Raw genomic sequence first — 19,499 nt, forward strand, 5'->3', positions numbered from 1 at the left:
GTATTAACATCCTGAGCTTGCCCAAATCTGCTGGTAAATGATCCAGAAAGACACCCAAACATATAAATAACTTTTTTTTTTTAATTCAAAATGGTTTCCAACTTCTTGTGTAGCAGAGTGACAGATTTAGCCAAGAATTCATATTTAGCCCATTTCACCTATTTCCCCTAAATAAAAACCAACATTTGGCTTGAGTTGCGTGGAGAAGCTTAAAGCAGGTTTGGAATATGTAGAGGTGAAAGTCATAGGTTACGGAAATCAATGAAGCCTCCGGTACAAACTGCACAGACTCGTAGTTCAACAAGATAATTGATAGTTGCATATTTGGCTCAACTACATAACCATATGTATGGTGGAAAACAAACACTGCAGATCACCTTGAATGCATAATGTCTACAGGGAAACATGGTAGTGGCACCATCATGCTGTGAGACAGGGAAGCTGGATGAAGCAAAAATATTGGAGGCTTTAAATGACTAAAGGTTCACCCGTCAAGCAGAACAACACTAAACATCCGGTCAGAGCTACAATGAAAAGGGTGCCAAAGAAACAGGAGCATTGACATTTAACTTTGTTGTAAATTGACAAAATACGAAAGACTTCAAGTACTTTTATGAGGCGTTGTTGGAAATTAATATAATCCTCTTCATATGATTGAGCCAATATGTCTACATTAACAATGACAATTTCTAAATGAGAAATCTTACAAATATTTAGAAATCATTGTAAGATTTCAAAATGAGAGCCATTAAACAACCACTTCTTAAGTTCACAATATAATGATGCAAAATAATCCACACCAACAAAACCTGGGCAAAGTGAAACAGTTGTTTTTTCCAAAACGAAACTACTAAAATAATATATTAAATTGATTATCTTGATTAAAAAATATGGATTCCAGGAAATTAATAAAGCCCCAAAGGTTATGCCTGGACTGTACAACTCTTTCCTTTGGTAAACAAATCGGACAGACAGGATGTAAGTGAAAGTTACAAAGAAGCAGCATTTTAGCTCATAGTGTTGCTATGACACAAAACATGATCAAGCTAACAATTTTAACTATCTCCTATTGTATTTTGCTAGTATTTAAAAGATTCTGCTTTAGTTGTTTTATATAACTATTTAATAATAAATGCTGACTGATTAGTTTACTGGGTGTTTTGTCCTACATTAACTGGAGGGCGGACCGCCTTCTTCCTGTTGGCCACCGATTTTTTCTTCAACACCATGCCGGGTTTAACCAATCACAGGCAAGCTCGCTTCAGCTCAGCCAATGAGAGGCCAGGAAGTCACTTCTATGTCAAACAGTAATTTGTCAGGAGGAAGCACTGCCGAACAACATAAAAAAGTTTTTTTTCTTTTGAGGTAAGTTTGTCCCCACATTAAGTTTTACCTAACGACGTATCAGAGGAAGAGTTACTTAGAAGTCCCGCGAGTTTGTTTTTGTGTGTTTTAACTGCGCAGCAATAATTTAAAACGGTGAGATTTTTTTTGTTACTGTGCGTAAGGTACTAGCATCTCCACTACAACGACGTCAACACAATGTTACAGAAACAAAAAACTCAGTTTCTATCTCAGTCTGCATGCAATTAACGACACGGATCAATTACTGATGAATAGTTACAATTTTTAACAAGTAACCAACTTTTATTGTAACTTAAATCACCTGTAGCTTTGGGTCCGCTGGTGTAGCACTGTGTTAAGAACCCTGTTTGTTGGTTAATCTCATACATTAACAATGCATACAAGTTGTTTTGCAACAGCAATATGAAAAAGTAATATTGCTTTTCTAAAAACACATTCTAAAACATCATGTGTGTTCAAGTAAAAGCTTATGGAGTTAGCAGTAAAAACTATAATTCAATGATTAGCGTTGTTAACGTATTTATAGATATATTATTAATGAAAGACATTGTGTTCCTTACAAGTAAAAAAAAAACAAAACACCTTCACATTTCTCGCAGTACACCCACAAACATGGGCGTAGGAAGCGGGGGGGACACGGGGGACATGTCCCCCCCAATATTGGAGAGAGCCACATTCGTCCCCCCCAATAATTTCACTGCAGTTGCGAAGAATTTTAAAATCTTCCACTCCCGTGCTTTTATTTTGAAGGCGCATAACAGCGCATTCAGCAGAGCGCTTCCTGCCCCTCCCCCCTCTGAACGGCTCAGAGTAAAGGCAGCAGCAGACAGAGTCAGAAACTCCGTTTGAAGGAGGTAAACTGTCTGTCAGGAATGTTGCCATGAATATCGCTCGTTTATAACATCTTCTTGTCAGTTTACTTTCATATATAGAACTAAATCTTTTTGGTTAAGCCGTTTTAATTCTGGAATAGTCACATGTCCAAAATTTTACCACTAACTTTAACAGTTGGCTAGTCTAGTCACAATGATTTAGACTGAAACAGCAGCAAAATTAGCCTTTTTATTATTTAAACTGAGCAACACCTGATCATACTCGACCACTTAACATGTATTTATATATTATATTATATTATATTATATTATATTATATTATATATTTAGGAGAACAGCAGTGCTAGAATGATGTTGAAGAAAGGTGAAGAAGCTCTGGTGAGATCTTCATTTAGTTTATTGAAATATGTATTAACTGTTTTTAATTTTTAAATAAACTAAACTATTTTATTATGAGAGGAGCAGGTCAGGGAAGACATCGGAGAGCCAGTTGGCGTTTCAGGGTGTGAAGATATAAAAATTATATTAATTATAATAGAACCAGAAAGGAGAACAGGAGGAGACTGATGTCAGGTTGATTTCTTTCAACTTTCAATATTTTTTCATTATTTCCAGTTAATGGTTAGAAGACAATAAGAAAAGTGCTTGAGGAGAGGTTTAAAAATAAATTAGTGAAAATTTTTGCTACACAGTAAATAGAGTTGAGATGTATAATAATGTATACATCTGAAAATTAAGTTGTTTAAATTCTCATTCTGTATGATAAAAACATACGTTTTATATTTAGTTCACATTCTGACACTGTACATTACTGTAGTGTCTGTTGTAAATCCATGAATCCATGCAGAAACACATATCCGTAGGTATTTTAGTTAAATGTTTGCGGCTGAAAATGACAGGAGAAAAAAAACATTTAGTCTTTTTGCCTTGGTGTTTTTCTTGGATCTTTGGTAAGTTACTGAATGCAGGGCTGGGAAGTGAGACTGAGTTAACAGTGAGGAGCTAAGGTGTCTGTTAGACGTGAAAAGTATAATTTTTGTTTATTTTGTAGATCAAACTGTTGCACTGATGTAGAGAGATGTTCAAGAAGAACAAAACTTGTTTTTTTAGATTTTATTTTTGTTAGTCAAACTGCTGTATTGAGTTTAAAACTGTTGTGTCTTATTTTATGAGCTGTTTTCTACTTTGGTTTTAGAAATAAGTAGAACCTGTTCAATTGCCAGTCAATTTATATCAATGCATTTTGACCAATAAGATACATCAGAATCTGGTCGGCTCTGTGCTACCAGAGTATTTATCTTGCTAGTTGTGAGGCAAATGCTAAAGTGAGTGTTTATCCTGGAATGACAGTCATTATATTATGCATAACTTTAATCTGACTATTGGATTGTAAATAGTAATGTGTTAGAATACTTGTTACTGAAACAAGGGTCAGATTAGAGTAACGCGTTACTGATGTGTTGATGGCATAATTGTTTGACATTTCTGCTCAAGCTATTTACTCATCTGTCAGGTTTCCGATATGCGTCCCCCCCAATGACAGACTCGTTCCTACGCCCTTGCCCACAAACATTAATACGTTGAATTGTGACTTCATGTGACTGAAAAACCTAAATTACAACCTAACTCTGACATGGAAAAAATTCTGCATTTTTAGAAGTTTTACAAATTAAATTATAAAACGTGTTTGTGCATGTGTATTTCTGACCCCCTTTATTATTGTTAAAGAAGAAAAGCATCCCTGCAGCATGATGCTGCTACCAGCATGTTTCACGTCGTCATGATGTGTTTTGGTTGATTTAGTTTCCATTGCTACATCCATCAAGTTTAGTTTTGGTTTCATCTGACCAGAGAATCTCTCTCCACGTCTTTGCCAAATTATGTTGTAAATGCTTAATATGTATTCTCACCTGAGCGCTGGCTGCCTTTCTAAACAATCGCCTCCTCTACAGGCCAGCCAGTTTTAGTGGGTTACTATGTCTTGGTAGTTTGTAGTTGTTTCCATGGTTATATGATTGAATGAATAGAAATGTTAAAATCTTGGGATAATGGCTGCACAATTTATTGCAAATTTACCATTTATACTCAGCATCCATATAATAAAAAAGTGGATGCACTGCGCAAACTATGAGCTAAAAATACTACAGATTCATGCTCCTTATTCCAATGTTACATTTTGTTGTGTTAGTCTGTTAATGCGACAAACATTGTTTAAGGAGGTCATCACGTTGTCGATATAAAAAAGGTTTTTTTCTTTTTTGCTAAAAAAAATCAGGTGTAGCCAAAGGCAGCGTTTGCAATAAAATATTGTCATTAATTCATAGAAATAATGAATTAAATTATTTTTTATTAACTGGACACATTTGCAATTAACTCAGAACAGAAAGACATTAACATTTATAGAAAAGCATATTGTCAAAGCAAAATTTACCAATATTATTGTATGCCATGTTTTCTTGCTTTATAAACTAACCGCACCTTAAATTTTTATTTTTTTGCGACCTTCTCCATGATCCTGTTTGTTCACTAATGTTCTCTAACAAACCTCTGAGGCCAGAGATTTCTATTTGCATAAAATATTTTAACCTTTTGCTTCCATTTTGCAATATGTTTGTGTTTATCAATTGAAATCTTAATAAAATGCAATAATGTTTGTGGTTTTAGCTTGACAAAATGCAAAAAAATGACAGAGTATGGAATAGTTTTTTTGATTTTGAGGACAAATCAACTCATACATTAACTTAAACGTCTCTGTTCTTAGTTCTGTTCAGCCCAACTTGATCTTATTTAGTATCTGTAGGGTAAAGCTGTATTTGTAAGATGTTAGTTTCTTTCTAAAGACGAGTAATAATCAAGACACTCTAGCCACACTGGAAATATCTTTTTTGTACAGAGAGCGATGCCTGTTACATGCAGTCAGTAAGCTGAAGTCCTGTAATCCTTCTATGTTCCCTGTTTCAATATAATGCCTCCTGTCTATATAGATTACAATAAATTAAACCATTTCAGGAGAAATGAACCAAATTATAATCTCTAGTCTTATATCACAATGACACACGTATTGAGAAGGGAACAAAGTTCAACAAGATAGTTGATAGAAGTCAAATGAAAATAAAAAGTAAAGATAATTTATCATCATCTGTTCGGTCCAGCTTTATATTTTCCTTCCATAACAGTATGAAGATCGATTTTAATACATTGATTTTCTTAATTAGTTTTTATTTTTACGTGTGTACCAGCAGATATTTTCTTTGACGTTTTGTAGTTTTTTAAGGGGAGTTGTAGTTCAGTGCCGCCTCTGCACTGACAGTAAGGTTCGGTTAATGTAAAATCTGGAATAACTGGGTGGAAAACCTCCAGATTTATAAAGTTTAGTAAGAAAATGTGGGAGAAGATAAGATGCTGGGCATATTGGTATCCAGAAACCCTGAAGTGAAAACTGAAGAGTGCATTAATTATTAATTAGATAATTCACTCGTTGACTCACTTCACTTCCTGGCTTGTGCCACTGGGATATTTACTTTGACTGGGAGGTTCAGTTAAAGGGCCAGTTGACTGACGGCAGAACGAGCTGTGAGGATTTTCAGGTTTAGATCCGATTCACTCTGAAATGATAACGTCAGACTATACCGTGTTTAAAATATGACAGAGGTAAAGTGTGTTTTTATTGGTTATATGATAAGACAAACGTCCACTTTCACATCATTTCTACATCTAGGTTTTAACGGGGCAGAAAACCTTTTTCTCAGTATTTAGCTGGACTGTTATTACGATACAAACAATGTACCAGGGCAGTGGAATCAACGTTCTGCAGTGTGATAATAAACATGACGATAATAACTATTTACTACATCTTTTTAAATGTGTCTCACAGCAATTATAGTCCCACAAGCACAAATAATGTTCTTGAAAAGCATTCCCATATGTAATGTGCTTCTTAAGTCACATAAAGAAGTGGGATATTCATCACACAGTAACTATATTTTCAAATTTATTGGTGTTTATTGACACTTTCATTGAACAAACAGTGGAAAAAGTATTAAGCTATCAAACCTGACAATAAGGGTGTTTTATTTCTTCAACATCATTAATTGGAGTTCATCGTGACAACAATAAATAAAAATTGAATTGAATTTATGGGTTGAACGCCCATAAATAAAAATAAAGATTAAGGTGATGGAAATGAGCCATTTTAAAGTTTTTACCCTGAAATATAGGAAAAGATTGATATTATACTAATAAGGTAAGGACACAGCTAACAATTATTTTAGTAATCGATTTATTCTGTTGATTAATTGACACATCCTCCAGATTTCTTATTTAATAACCACTTAAAGCTCTTTATAGAATATGAGAAATACATAAAAATGAAAATAAACAATTTAATTCCTTTTAAAATAAGAAAATAATTTTATTGCCTAAAATGCAATAAAAATTAAAGCTTGTTCATTTGTAGTAAAGGTTGCATTTATACATATGAAAGTTTTTCATCTTCAATGCAAATATATATATATATATATATATATATATATATATATATATATATATATATATATATATATATATATATATTTTTTTTTTTTTTTTTTTTTCCCAGACAATTTTGGCTCAATTACTCTGTTTTTTCAGCAAGTTACCTTTAGTAGAGTCTCTATTCTCCAATTAATGATTAATAGATTGCTAAATTAGTTGATAATTATTTCAATAATCGTTTCAGCCCTATAATGAAGATAAATAGAGTTATAAATTTAACAGTAAACACTTACAGCTCTGGAAAAAGTTAAGAGACCACTGGAAGAATATTTGGTTTTTCCACCAAATACTGATCTCTGAGCTCTTCCTGAGTTAAAACATCAGTATTGTTGTCTCTAAATGAATATAAACTTGTTTTCTTTGCATTATTTGAGGTCTGAAAGCCCTGTATCTTTTTCGTTATTTTTACCATTTCTCTTTTTCTGCAAATAAATACTAAATTTTTGCTTGGAATTCCGGAGACATGTTGTCTGTAGTTCATAGAATAAAAGAACAATGTTCATTTTACTCAAACATTTACCTATAAAAAGTAAAACCGATCTCCTAAGGTCTCTTAATTTTTTCCAGAGCTGCCTATTTAGCTGCCAAATATGACTTTCCCTCATTAATTACCTGGAACAAGAAGTTGTGTGTTAGAAGCAGTGATTGCTGCTCCAGTTCCCTCTGCTGTCTGAGGAAGCTCAGGAGTGATTACAGCTGTCTGAATGCCACCTGCTCTGTTAGAGCACTAAACACTGTGTGCTCCATGCAGCACCTCCAAACCTCAACACAACTATAACAACAACACTAATGGAAACATGCACACTGGCAGGAGTCCAACCGGTCTCCAGGGGCTCGGTTCACTTCTGCATACGGCGAGAGAGAGACGGAGGGAGCGCTTGATTAGACAATGCCCTGCAGATGCTCTAATTAACCTCACCTGGCACGAATCCCTGAGCTAGTCCCCTCACCTCCTCCTTCAGCGGAGCAAAAACCACACCCCACTACTGCGCCGTGGTGTCACTTTTTGCCTGCTCAGAGTGATTTATTACATATCACATGCTTAAAGAAGCAGGTTACTGCTAAAGGTAGCTCCGATAAGTCTGTATGGTTGACGTCTTTGACTGTGACTTTCTCTTTTAGAACACTTAATATTAAATATACACAGAAATGTGTTTTCCAGCTGGGATCTATTCTTCTGATGGTTTCTCCCACCTGAGTTGTGGATCTCTGGAGCTGCTCCACAGTTACAACGAGCTTCATAGCTACTTTTTCTGTTTACTTGTCTGGTCCGGGTCACCATAAGTCACCTCTTTCAGTGACTTCTGTAGTAAATTTATTTCACTTCATTTTCATTTAGGATTGTCAGCGTAAAGTAGGGTGAACAAAAGTGTTATTAGGTCAAGATTGAACTATCTGTTTATAGACTCTGTTGTATTTTTGCAGGAAGCTGTGCTAAGTTGTGACCGCCTAAATTTTAAAGGAGATCTATTTTGCAAAATTCACAATTTGCACCTTTTTGTCCTTCGGTACTGTCAGTACTGCTTCCAAAAACAGCCCAATCCCTAAAAAAAAACAAAAAAAACACCCAGACATTTTTTGGCAATAAGTTAATGTTTTTGGTGCCTGGAAAATGAGTTGTTTCAAAATCCTCCCGATTGTTGCGTCACAATCAACTGCCACTGTGTCATTAACCAACTGTGCTATTTTTGGTTTCTGTACAAATGGCTGCTTGAAAAGACAAGCGTTTTATTGTTGATTTAACATTTAGAAACCACTTACTGCTTTCTTGTTTGTTGTGCAGGAGGCTCCATTTCTGCTTTTCAAAGATGTAAGGTTGTATAATTGTGCTTTTGTTTATAGCCATTTCTGCTTGTCGGTGTAAACGTTGAGTTGTGGGTGTGGCCAGCAGCAGCTTGTTAGGATTTAAAGTGACAAGAGTTCCTAAAGTGGCTCATTCTGAAATGTCCAGAATTAACCAGTCTGAAGTCTCATTACCTAAGAATGATTTTGTGGAAAAACTGTAATGAACATGTTTTGTATAGGGCATAGACTAAACAACTTATTCAAGGAAGAATAATAAGCCTTTTAAGTCTTTTTAGGGGATTTTGGCATGTCATATTTTTTATCTTCTGCTACAAAAGTTTGAAGCTGTGCTATTTTAAAAAATCCCACCTGCTGTGTTTTTTTTTTAAGTCAGGCTCAGATATTTGTAGCAGAAAGGCGTGGATGTTGCCAGCTGCAGCTGTTGCTACACATGTGACTTCATTTCCAATGCCTGGCTCTGTCATGAAGGTTGCTCATGTTGGAAACATGCAGCCACCTAACCCCTAGGAAACCTGAGGTCACTGTTGCTCTCCTCCGCAGCAACGCCAGGTGACAGGCAGGTCACGTTAGAGCTAACCAAGGCCAGCCCACTTGCAGTGGGGGGTTGAGTTGCTGCCTTCAGCAACCGTCCTTCCGTGCTTTTCTATTTCTCTCTTTGTGATAACGTGGGAAATACTAATACAGCTTAGTGTTCAGTTTTCTTTTAGAAAGGCCAGAGCTCTGCAGAATATTTGAGCTCTCACACACCCAGCTGTTGGCAAAACATGCAGCCTGGAGTCCAGTTTCCTCCTGAAGACGTCCAGCTTGTCTCTGAGGCACGGCCGTGTCCTTCACCTCCCTGGAAAGCTCCTGTTTCAATGTTGCAATCCCAAACAAGCTAAACACAGTGTAGCATGTAGGCTGATAAAATCAGCCTTTTCAAGATTCATGCAACTCGATTTTCTGCCTTCCTGAATGTAGGAATTGTTTGTTTCCCTTTATTTTCTTTCCATCCATCCATCCATCCATCCATCCATCTTCTTCCGCTTATCCGGGATCGGGTCGCGGGGGCAGCAGCTTCAGAAGGGAGGCCCAGACTTCCCTCTCCCCAGCCACTTCTTCCAGCTCCTCCGGGGGAACCCCAAGGCGTTCCCAGGCCAGCCGAGAGACATAGTCCCTCCAGCGTGTCCTGGGTCTTCCTCGGGGCCTCCTCCCGGTGGGACGTGCCCGGAACACCTCACCAGGGAGGCGTCCAGGAGGCATCCTGACCAGATGCCCGAGCCACCTCAACTGGCTCCTCTCGACGTGGAGGAGCAGTGGCTCTACTCTGAGTCCCTCCCGGATGACCGAGCTTCTCACCCTATCTCTAAGGGAGAGCCCAGCCACCCTGCGGAGGAAACCCATTTCGGCCGCTTGTATCCGGGACCTCGTTCTTTCGGTCATGACCCAAAGCTCATGACCATAGATGAGGGTGGGAACGTAGATCGACCGGTAAATCGAGAGCTTCGCTTTTTGACTCAGCTCTCTCTTCACCACGACGGACCGGTACAGCGCCCGCTTCACAGCAGACGCTGCCCCAATCCGCCTGTCGATCTCCCGCTCCCTTCTTCCCTCATTCGTGAACAAGATCCCCAGATACTTAAACTCCTCCACTTGAGGCAGGACGACCCCCCTGACCTGGAGAAGGCACTCTACCCTTTTCCGGCTCAAGACCATGGCCTCGGATTTGGAGGCACTATTTTCTTTCCTACACTGCAAAAACAAAATCTTACCAAGTACTTTTAGGCTAAATTTTAGTGAAAATATCCTGGTGCACTTAAAATAAGACCGAAATTAACTTACAAGTAACTTTTCAGAATTATATAGGAGTTTGTTTTTACATCAGTAGTTCCTTAATATTGCTGAAAAAAGTACTAGCTGTGAGTGAAGTAGCTTCCCAGTGGAACTAGACATTTTAAATGTGGGTTTAACTCATTTTCCATATTTTCCAAATTAAGGAAATCAGGGCCGATTTCCTTAATTTTGGAAATCAGTCCTGATTTGGGAGATTAGTGATTGACTGATTATACCATATTCAGGACATCACCTGAGTTATAAAACATATAATGTTACTTACATATAATGTACATTATATGTAGATAACCACGTATAATGGTTATCTACATTATATCTAGATATAATGTACATAATATTATCTACTATACTATATATGTAGATAATAACATATACTGGTTATCTAGCATTATATGTGGTAATATGTAATATTGTTCCACTTGCAGATTATTTGAGTTTTGTAGTAGCTAGTTACACGTACTCGGTTACATCTACTTGAGTAACTTTTTTTAAAAGGTGTACCTTTAGGAGTGTTTTACTACGCTGTACTTTCTACTTTTACTTGAGTAATTTTACTATGAAGTATCTCTACTCTTACTTGAGTAAAAGTTCTGAATTTGTGACCCACTGAATAAAAAATGTTTTAACCAAAAATTCACCAGATACAGAGACACACACCTGCAGTTTTTGTTAAAGTTTTATAAGCTATTTCTTGAAAGAAACTGATTTGGAAAAAATAATTTTTGTCACTTTTATGAATATTGTCATTTTTGTCCTTAAAATGGCAAAATTTCCACTGAACTTCATATTTTGATCCATCTTACGTCATTTTTAAATAGTAAATGATTACTACCAAATACTTTTACCAAATACTTTTTACTCTTCCTTGAGTAATTTCTTGGATGGCTACTTGTAGTAGTGCTACTCTTACTTTAGCTCTGTTCACATATATCTTGTACTTCCTCATCAATATTAAGGAGTTATTCACTTAAAATAAGCTCCCATATCTTATTGAAAGTTACTTGTAAGTTAGTTTTGTCTCATTTCAAGTGTAATAAGATATTTGAACTTGAATATGGGGAAAAATACTTGGTAAGATTTCATGTTTCGTCAGTGAGAGATGAGTTTTCAGCCCATCCCACTGCAGACGGTTATTAAACCCCATCAGAAAGCTTGATTGCTAATTTGTGAAAGTCTCCCCGGGTGAATCAAACATTTTTGCCGTCGGATCGTCGGATGATCTGTCCAGGGAATCCTAGAGGTGGCCTTTTGGCAGCGAAAGATAAGCGATACGTTTTAAGCTCCCAGCAGTCATGTAATCCTCATGCAGCTCATGCAGCTGCTAAACTAATCTCGCAGTTTACTTTCAGAGTAGATAGGATCACATAAAACTGCACACTGGCTAAGTTGCTAGACATTCTCCCAGATCTGGTTGCCAAGCATGCAGTGTATTAGTGAAACATGAGGAAATGCATTATAATCCAGCTCAGAGGTTGCAGCTTCATGCAGACGGCGCTGAGGGAGAGAGAGTTTGTTTGCAGTCTGCAGCGGTTCACCCCGGGTACAGGAGTTAGACGTCGGAGGCTGGGGGAGGGGAGCGATGAGATTATGAGTGATTTTATGTAATGAGGGTTTTCAAAGGAGGCGGGGGTAAACAGAAAAGTTCAGGTGGGCCGGGTTCACAGCTGTTGAGTCCTAAGAGAGCAGTGGGATTTATTTTAGGTAGAGTTATGTGACGTGATGCTCCGTCTTCAGAGGAAGAAATTAAAGAGGTATTAATTTAATGCTGATCACTGTGTAGCTTGAATCTCATCTAATAATATTCACACAGCCAAATGATGAATTAATGACATAAATACCAGTGTAATTGGGTTATTACACAATAAGACGTCCTCTCCCAGCTCAATAAATGCATCAGAACGTAAAGTCCTGCTTTCTTAAAACTGAAAATGCATCAACATATTTTTGATTGAGACTATATGCATCAGATCAGCTTTTAATGAATCACTATTATCCTGTTTTGTTATTTTTTTACAATATTTTTATGATTTGGTTTGATTCCTATAAAAGCGCTATCCAAAAAAGTCCACATTGTTATTTTTTCACGAATAATCCAGAATAATTTTATAACTCCTTTATTTTAAAATTACCTCTACCAAAGGTAAAGTTTCTGAACATATATTTTATAACCAGTTTTAGTTCAATTTCATTTCTGAATTAAAATTTACTCCAATGAGTTTGTAACTGTCGTCATTCTTGGAAAGAAAACTGTCCAAAATTATAACTGGCAGGTCAAACCTGGAAAAAAAAAAAGAGAGGAATTGATCAGGCAGTGAGAGGCTGATTGGTACATCTCTAATTAGCATCAATTTATTGATTCGTTTAACATTTCATCTGATGGATTTAGTGGCTTCGATTTCTGTGAAAATTCAATGCAAATATTCAATGAAAAAAATCTTCTAATGCTGTTCTTGTTGTTAAATATATTTAAACATAATAGCTGGTTAATTTTTTCATCCATGTTGTTAACTTGATTTATGAGCATCAGAGTAAAGGGGGCTGAGTACAAGTGAAAGTCTCACTCAAAATGTTTGCTTTAATTTCAGAGTTGGAAATACTTCAGGACTGTAAATTGTGGCTGAAACGATTACGGTAATCAGATTAATGAATTAATGAATCATGATGAATCGATTATTGAAATAACTGTTAATAATTTAGTAGTCGATATCATTAAAGTACACAGATTTAAAAAAGGCAAATTGCTGAAAAAACAACATATTCACAGCAGTAAACTGCACAAAAATTATATACATTTGTCATTTAAATATATTCTACCCCAAACTACTGAAGAGGCACATGCTTAGCTCCACCTGGTTAACATTCAGTAAAAATATCTCTGATTAAGCATCTTTTGCTATTTAATTATTAATTAGTTTATTTAAAAAAACAGTCTGTATTGTATTGATGCTAAATTGAGCAGAAACAGCGGAACTTTTTACATGTTCATGTAATTATATTTTAGCTGCAGATGCTTCTTTTCCTGCAAATAATCAGTCGTACAATAAGGAAATTATGTTTTGTTGTATTTTTAGGAAATAAAATGTTTTGTTTTGTTTTTTACTTAAAAAGGGAATTAAATTATTTATTTGCATTTTTACCTATTTCTAATATAATATAAAAAGGCTTCAATGGACAAATGAAAAAAAAAATCTGATTAATTGTCACCATAATAAATAGAATAACCAATTACTAAAATTAGTCCTGCTGTAAATATTTGGTGAAGATCCTCATTTTAGACTATTTTCTTACCAGTTGATTTGTTTCCTGCTGTCTTCCTCTGAACGTCTAACCGTGCTGTGTTCAGAAAATGGCGGACAAGACAGCGGATGGGGGGTCGTGGACGGGATGCGCCGTCATGTTCCTGCAGTCGCTCTTTCCTGGCGTGGACCTGCTCGCTCTCTACAAAGGCGAGCAGGGGAAGTTCATCATCTTCAAAGTCATCAAGCTGACTCTGAGAGGTAAACCCATCAGCTGGGATCCACCAGGGACGATGCACAAACGCAGGGAGGCTTTTCCAGGCTGTCGCATTAATTAATCAGTGTTTCCCTCGGCCAGATTCTGCGGGAGGTCTGGGAGGCTACGAGATCCTAAAGGTCCATGATGCTGAGCCCTTCCTGGGGGTGGAGGTGAAATTCGTGGATGTGGCAGCATGTCAGCAGTTCCTGGAGAGCTACAGCTCCGGAGCGGTGCTCCAGTCCCTCAACCAACACGCGTGCCGGCTGCTCGGACTTCCCCAAGACTTCACCGTGCGAACGCAGCTGAAGGCCGGGCCTCAGAACCTGGATCTGTGTCTGGACCAGCTGGCTGTCTGTCTGCAGAACATCCACCTTTCACAGGTTGGACCTTTCGTTTATTTGCTTCATGTCAGTAGTTCAAGCCAATCCTGTGTAACAAGTTTAAGTAGGGCTGGAGGAAATGACTGAAAATCTTATCACGATATAAGATATCGTGATAACTTATTGTTATCACAATATCTTATCGTGATAATATATCACAATATCTTATGACAATAAGATATAGTGATATCTTATTGTGTTAAGATATCGTGATAACTTACCGTTATCACGATATCTTATGTGATAAGATATCACGATAAGATGTGATATCTTATCAATAACAATTAATTATAATCAATTATTGATTATAATAATCAATAATTATTGATTATAATCAATTATTGATTATAATCAATTATTGATTATAATAATCAATAATTATTGATTATTATAATCAATTATTATTGATTATAATAGTCAATAATCAATAATCGATTATAATAATCAATAATTATTGATTATTATGACATTTATGTCATAATAATCATACTGCCAAACTAGTGAAGTGACATTTCTTGTTTTATCCACAGTTTTCACTCCACGCTGTTGTTTTATTTTTATTATTAAGCAGTTATGAAGCACAGTGGTGAAACTTTAAACTGCTGCTGCGCCAGTTACTCAGCAGGTTGTTGCTAGGTAACCATAGAAGGAACGAGTTGCTAGGTAACCAAAGAGTGAATGAGCCAGTTGAATCCCCCGACCTTGTTTACCTCTCTGTGAGAGGTTGAGCTGCTAACACCTTTTCTTTGCCTACATCTCCCAGAAGGCTGTGCTGCTGAAATTATTGAACATCTATCAGCTGTATTATCAGAATCAGAATTCCTTTTATTGTCAGTGAAATTGTCATTGTGCATGGAAGAAAGCACTACATTTTGAAAATAGCAAGTGAAATAATTTTATAGAAATACTAATAAGAAGTATATTTCAATAAATATGGTAGAAACACACAGAAGTAACTGGGATGTTAAGGGAAAATAAATAAATATTGATCAGGTTTTTAGCTTAATTAGCTGTGTTCTAGTCAACAACAGCTCTTGGTAGAAACTGTTTCTTACTCTCTTACGAACGCCTCCCAGATCTATTGTTGTTGACCACATGTCTATTGATATGTATACATTGTCCAGCCCTAAGTGTAAGTGTTGATGTGTGTCAGCCGGAGCGCCTGCGTGACGAAGAGATCGATCATCTGGAGCAGCAGCTGCAGAGCCAGGCGCTGGGTCCGGCCCCGCAGCCCCCCACGGTCACACAGGAAGAGTCTCCAGTGCCCAGCAACTGCTTCAAGTTTCAGAACAGAGTGTTTGGTGAGTACAGGCAACACAATCAGAAATGTTTTTAAGAAATGGTTGGTTCTGCACATTTTTAGGCAAATTTTGAAGAGCCATTGTGGAAGGTCCAAAGAGTTTGATTTATTCATACGTCTGTTCATCCACTCTCTGTTTTTGCTCTTTTCTCATTGAAAGTCTTATTCCTGTGATCACATCCGCAACAAATTCATTGTCAGGTTTTTCAGTAATTACTTTAATATTAGCTTATAGTTGATTGAAAACTCAAAAAAATCTGGAAAAATCTATGAAAGCTGTTCATTTTTTCTACTTTTCACTACTATCCAATGTCAGAGTTGGTTTTGGTCTCCATTTGGGAGCTTCTTTATGTGTCTCCATGTTCCCAAACTAACTTCCTAATATGCAACAAGATGTCAGGTTCATGTTTCCTGAACGGCGGCCACCATTTTTGATTAAATACTGAGTTTGGTGCCGTTTCCAGCTGACTCTAATCCATCTGATTGCTACCTGTCTGTGGTGAGAGATTAGTTGAAACAGACAAAATGTGCTGTTCATGTTTGGGTTGATTTCATAGTGGCTCACCCGAATTTCACATTAATTTGTAGCTTACCTTTAAGCCTTGGGATGTTACATAAAACATGACTCCCCATTAGAAATATAAAATCATTCAGCCTGGTTTTTGCTACAACTTCCTAATGGATGTGGTTGCTCTTATTTTGTAAGATAAAAGATCTACATTTCTTAAAAACAGAGCGTGCATTTCCTTATTACCGACACCCAGTGACTCACAGACGGTGAGAGCTTCTCCTCCACCGTCTCTCAGCCCTTTCAGCTGGTTGTTTTGCTTTTGGCTTGCAGGCCTGCAGCTACTTGTTTGATTTGTTTTCTCATAAGAGTTAATTGCAGCTGCTCTCCTCTGAGCACCGACTGCTTCGCTCCAAACAGACCCATAGCCTCTAGCTGATGAACACAGGCTACCAATGTTGTGCTTTGCAGATTTGGCATCTTTAGTTTTTGTTCATAGAAGAGGCGCATATTGATTTTCAGTGTATTTTTTGCCCTGGTATTACATAAAATCGCTGTTAAAGGGTGCAGCTGAAACTACATTATCAATCCATTGAGCAGACTTTAGCTATAAAGTGGAGCAGATGTCTTCTTGTGTTAGCCACAACCATCTCCCTTTGCCATAAAATCACTATTCGGGATGTTGCAGGCTGAAATAACAGTTTTCTGGATCATCAGAAACTTCAAGGCTGCAGATTCATTTGCCAGAAGGAGCTTCAGAGAGTCCGACAAGCACCTGGATGGGTCAAATGAGGAGGACTTCATAGAATGATGCTTAAGTTTGGTAGTAAAAATCACAGCGAAGTAAAGAAACGGAGTGAAATTTAACAGCAGGAGGACAGAGGCTGGAGCAAAGTGATTTTCTCTGATGACTCATCCTGTTTGTTTGGGACATCTGGGAAATCATTTAATGGGAGAGCAAAAGATGAGATCTACCGCAGTCCATGTGCGGTTGCGTCTCATTCAAGGAAGTGGGCTTGTTAAGACTCACCCCAAGAAGAGTCGAGTGAATCAAGAGTGATACAAAAACCTCCATGAAGAGCAACCTTTTATATCAACATAGGCTCTGTTTGGTGACCATCTGTGTATTTGCTAGCATGACGGAGCATCGCGTCACATGAAAAACATGATAGTATATTAAGAAATATTGAGTCAGTACTTAAGCCAGCTAAGTTTGGTCCTAAAAACCTTTTAAACCTGTGATCTGCTTTTAAATTGTTTACCTGTAAAACCATCTAACAACGCTTGTGTTGATAACAAAACTTTTTACTAAACGACTGGAGGGGAGCAGACTGAGCAGCTGACTGCTTGGAGGAATTTATGCTTGGATCTGGATAAATATCTCACAATCCTGAACCATTTTTTATTTTATTATTGAAAAGCTAGCATTTTAGATCACTTGTTTCAAGATATCTTTACCTAAAATACAATAATATAGTTTCAAAGTTGTAGCAAGGGACCTAATCATGTGAAAAGTTCAGCCATTTCTGCTCGACTTGACATCTATACAGTGTCTGGCTGATATGTTGATTTATTTTAACCGGACAGCAAAAAGTGCTAAATAGGATTTTTTTATAGACAGAATTTGAACCATATGAAGCTTAAACTATTTACAGACAAAAGGTTTTATTTTGTCTTCAATGCAAAACATTTATTTTTTGCATAATTTTGACTTAGTTACTGCTGTGATAAGTTGTTCTTTCAGCAAATTACCTTTTTTAGTCTGTATTCTCCAGCTATTGATTAATCAATTACTAAATTGAGACATCGTGACTAATCGTTTTAGTCCTGCTTGAAGCATTTCAACATAATGTAACAGATGCTCAGCAATGCTACCCTCTTATGAAATAGAAATTTTAATTTGTAAAGTATTCTGGGAAAAGTTTGATGTTTACATAATCATGCTAAGTAGAATTTACATTAATGTTTGTTTTTTTTCCCCCCTCTCTCTCTCTCTTGGCGTTTCATCCTTTGGCTCACCAGAGGACCGAATGCTGACAGCGGCAGATGTTCAGAGCTTTTCGAATGGAGTGGGCCGTCAGTGGAAACACGTAGGAAGGGCCCTGGGGAAGAGCTGTCGTGCTCTGAAGGGCCCCGCCATTGACAACCTGGCCTACGAGTACGAGAGAGAAGGGCTGTATGAGCAAGCCTATCAGCTGCTGAGCCGCTTCATTCAGGCGGAGGGGAGGGCGGCCAAGCTGAGCCGACTGGTCAGAGCTCTGGAGGACAGCAAACTCACCAGCCTGGCTGAGAACATGCTGGGCATGCAGCCCCGAGAGTAACTCTGTGTGCGAGCTTTAAGACCCAAACTGAGGGACGGGCTCCTCTGTGGGAGTGGAAACGTTTCCCTGCCGCTTTTTTACATTCAGAGTAGCTCTTCCCGACTTTTCTCATGTTTGAATCAGAACCAAGTGTGTGTGAATGTGTGTGAATTCACAGTTTGTGTGTGCGTGTGTGTGTGTGTGTGTGTGTGTGTGTGTGTGTGTGTGTGTGTGTGTGTGTGCACGTGTGCGTGTGTTTGTGAGGGAGGGAAAGAGATTCAGATCAACATTTGTAATCTTTTGTTTATTTGAAGTAATCTGTCATCACTGTTAAAAGAAAATGGAATCTGGAGTTTAATACACTGTGCGAACCGTTTTTATCGTGTTATAGATTGAACCTGTTGGGTCCTGCTTCCAGTGACAACACAAATGAAGGATATTGATTTTTTTTTTTTTTTCCTTCTCGATAAAATGGGTTCTAGCAAATTAAATGGTTGTGGAAAGAAGGCTTATGTTTCTGTTTGATGCATTAGTGTAATTAAAACTGAAAACACAATTTTGTCTAAATTCCCTCAGGTGTAATTTGGTGTTAATCCTTCCCAGTTCGTCACCATCACTCAGTCACTCACACACGTGCACGTTCTGCGTACGACTGAATTAGTGATGGCCGGTGTTGCTGCTGAATGTGTGTGTATGTGGGTGTTTGAGTCTCACTGTTGGACCTTCATGGCCGAGGTGTGTGTGTGTGTGTGTGTGTGTGCGTGTGTGTGTGTGTGTGTGTGTGTGTGTGTGTGTGTGTGTCTACCATGCCGACCATAGATCAGATGGACGGACAGGGTTGGCTTCAATCCCCTCCACTCTTCCTCGCTTCATACTCTGCTTGACCGTCCATCCAGATGTGATGGCTGGATTAGAAGCTTTTATCACGCACACTTTTTACAGCTTTATGGTATGGGCACAAACTCCAACATGGACAAGCAGTCGTTGGAAGTAACTAGATTATTTTTACTTTAGAAACAGCAGTGAGAATGCTGATCTGCTTAAAGAATGCACCAAAGGATAATGAGGAGAAAGACAGAGCTGAAGAGAGGTAAAACTGAAGAAAGATGAAGAGAGAAACAGAGCAGACAACAGCTCAAGAGAGAC

General features: G+C 37.6%; 1 protein-coding gene across 2 annotated transcripts; it reads left to right on the top strand.

Annotated features, from left to right (window-relative positions):
* Nucleotides 1-1,275: 1,275 nt before the first annotated feature.
* tradd (tnfrsf1a-associated via death domain) lies at nt 1,276-18,909 on the top strand. Of its 2 annotated transcripts, XM_088004323.1 has the most exons (6): nt 1,290-1,365; nt 12,956-13,001; nt 13,714-13,867; nt 13,965-14,245; nt 15,399-15,546; nt 18,076-18,909. In XM_088004323.1, exons 3-6 carry the CDS (start codon nt 13,717-13,719, stop codon nt 18,372-18,374), a joined length of 879 nt encoding a protein of 292 aa, XP_087860449.1. In that variant the 5' UTR covers nt 1,290-1,365; nt 12,956-13,001; nt 13,714-13,716; the 3' UTR covers nt 18,375-18,909. The 2 variants fall into 2 exon arrangements, with proteins under 2 accessions (XP_014835934.2, XP_087860449.1); XM_014980448.2 differs by lacking the exon at nt 12,956-13,001 and having other exon boundaries at nt 1,276-1,365.
* Nucleotides 18,910-19,499: the final 590 nt, after the last annotated feature.

The sequence above is a fragment of the Poecilia mexicana genome, unplaced genomic scaffold (genome assembly GCF_051168715.1).
Source record: "Poecilia mexicana isolate PSO_F unplaced genomic scaffold, ASM5116871v1 scaffold_3, whole genome shotgun sequence".
Classification (NCBI taxonomy): domain Eukaryota; kingdom Metazoa; phylum Chordata; class Actinopteri; order Cyprinodontiformes; family Poeciliidae; genus Poecilia; species Poecilia mexicana.